General features: G+C 34.2%; 1 protein-coding gene across 1 annotated transcript in view; it reads right to left on the bottom strand.

The window, feature by feature from the left end:
* Positions 1–1,876, bottom strand: part of LOC106522217 (uncharacterized) — a gene marked incomplete in the record, with an annotated part of 3,356 nt that extends 1,480 nt beyond the window's left edge. The window contains 2 exon segments of the mRNA XM_014015510.1: positions 1,020–1,412; positions 1,831–1,876. Of these exon segments, the coding sequence (XP_013870964.1) occupies positions 1,020–1,412; positions 1,831–1,876 (439 nt within the window).
* Between the last annotated feature and the right edge of the window lie 566 nt (positions 1,877–2,442).

The following is a 2,442-nucleotide window of genomic DNA, read 5'->3' as shown; positions in this document are numbered from 1 at the left end:
AATATGTTGCTGTCAAATCAACAATAGAGAAGTAACCACGACTGTTCCAACACAACCCTGCCTCATTTATTTATTTTTATTTTTTATTATTTTTTTGCAAGCTGTCATTGTGTTAGCTACAACCCCAAATCCTTTTCAACCTATATTCAGGTATCAAAATCAAAATGAGTGAAAAAAAGTCTATCTATCCGTATGAACATTAATTATCTTGTTTTTGTAGTGCATTCAAATAAACATAGGTTGACAAGGATTTACAATTTATCTAATCTGTTTTTATTTATGTTTTACACAACATTTCTTCATTGAAATTTGGGTTGTATTAGGTAAATGCAACATCCTTATTTTTAATCACAGCTCTTCGTAGCAGTTTCATCCAAGTTTAGTGAAAGTTTTGCTTTTAGCAAAAAAAAAAGAAGAAAAAATGTAATTGAACTAAATATGTAATTTTGTCACACAAAAGACTAGTTTTGTCTGTTACCTATGAAATTAATATTATATTACATATACCAAGCCAACAGCCTTGGATTCTTTAAAATATACTTATCGTTTATTTGATCAAACTTTAAAACTAATGCACAGTCTCAACTGACATCACAGGATGTCATGTTCAAAGTTTGTGTTGGGATTTATTCTCAGCTACAACTGTATCAGGTTTTAGCCTAACATCTGAAAAATTGGTCAACATTTTTGTACTGACTAATGGAGATAGGCTGTTGAATCTATCTTGAACTGGACTGACTCCAAAAGTTAATTAGTTGTAAATGTATATCCATTGATTTAGTTTTGCAAGTTACAATAACATAAGCCCAATGATACATGAGATACTTTGAGAAAAGACGGATGGACATTTCAGTGGCAAACAACACTGTAGGACTCTCCAGATGAGTGTAGACCACTGTGGGCAATTAATGAATTTCAGCTGAAGTGCTTAAGCTGACTAAGGGGCAGTACTAGCCATGGGCCTTATAATGTACAAGTAAAGGTAATACTCATAAAGAATACTGTATGTAGTCACTTACCTGCAGGTCTTTCAGTAACAGTTAGGTGTACTGGCATCTGGAAGTCTCCTTTGACACAGTAATACCAACCACTGCTCTCTGCCCTCAGTTCACTCAGCRTCACAGTGAATCTGTTGTCACCTCTGTTGTTCAGGTTTACTTTTGTTCCATCTATTAATCCTGATCTTTCTGTYACACAGTTGCTGTTCATCTTACACCATTTCATCTCTCCAGAGGTGGTGTAGTAACAGTTTATGGTGATGTTTTCACCAAAAAATCCTGTCTCCTCCTGATTATCCACATACAGACTGGGTGTACCTTGATGGGGACAAAAGAATAACAAAAACAATTTGTATCCTTCACCTCTCTGAATTCTCACAGACTTTGCAGTGGTGGTAAAACAGCCTGGATTAGCTTCAAACAAAGTAATCAGTATTTTTGATCTGTGAGTTGTTTTATAGTCACAGTGAAGACTGATTGATGTTTATCATTAGAGATAGAGTACTTTCTTGCAYCACACTGTGAGTTTGTTTTAGCTGCAAATGAGCAGGAACTCCACCTAGATCCTTCACATAAATATTTCACATGATTTCTGTGTTGTTGGCTGTAAAAACAGGGGATTGAGACTGAAGCTCCAGCCTTCACTGATGCACTACTGATTGTATAAATGCAGTCAGTTTCTGTGAAAAAGCACATGTCTCACAGTGAGTGCCAAGGATAAAACATGAAATCAAACATTTGTAGATTTTTGCAAATAAAAATAATGACACCTTACATAGAAACAGCACAAAAAAATAAAATGCAAAAATATGATGAGCACAGTGAGACCAACCTGTTATCAATGAGAGAATGAGAGGAATGCTCAGAGGAACAGCCATAATGATGTGTGACCAGTTACAAGAAGAACTGAAGCACTGCAAAACTGACTCCCTACTTCCTGTTTTTACAACCGATGCCAAATGTAAGACGTCAACAGTGCATTTATTTTGTAAAAGACAACTCCTTAATTTGAATTTAAATTCCTGATTGAATTCTTGTTCACGTCTGTAAACACATGTTTACCTTCACAGAAACCTTTTAAAATTTTGCTTTGACCAATTTCATATATATTCTTGCCCTAAAAAGGAGAGGAAGAAGTGCAACATTATAACACAACATTTGAGACAAAGTAGTATTTCCTTTTGGTTTGAGAAACGTGTTTAGATGGTGCTTCCTATGACCTAACATTCAAACCAACATTTTTCAATTTACAAGAAGAACTGTTAGTCAGAGGTGTAGTAATTTTTTGTTACACAGTCAAGTAAATTTAAAGGATTTGGAATTTTACTAAGTATTTTTTAAATCATAACTCTTACTTTTATTTTGTTACATTCAGAAAAATACACTTTTACTTCTTAACTTACTATTTATCACCAAGTTGCAAATTTAAACAGTTGTGTATGCA

Source organism: Austrofundulus limnaeus, unplaced genomic scaffold (genome assembly GCF_001266775.1).
Source record: "Austrofundulus limnaeus strain Quisiro unplaced genomic scaffold, Austrofundulus_limnaeus-1.0 Scaffold0, whole genome shotgun sequence".
In the NCBI taxonomy this organism is placed as follows: Eukaryota; Metazoa; Chordata; class Actinopteri; order Cyprinodontiformes; family Rivulidae; genus Austrofundulus; species Austrofundulus limnaeus.
The sequence above is the reverse complement of the archived record's forward strand: the minus strand, read 5'-3'. Positions and strand labels throughout refer to the sequence as shown.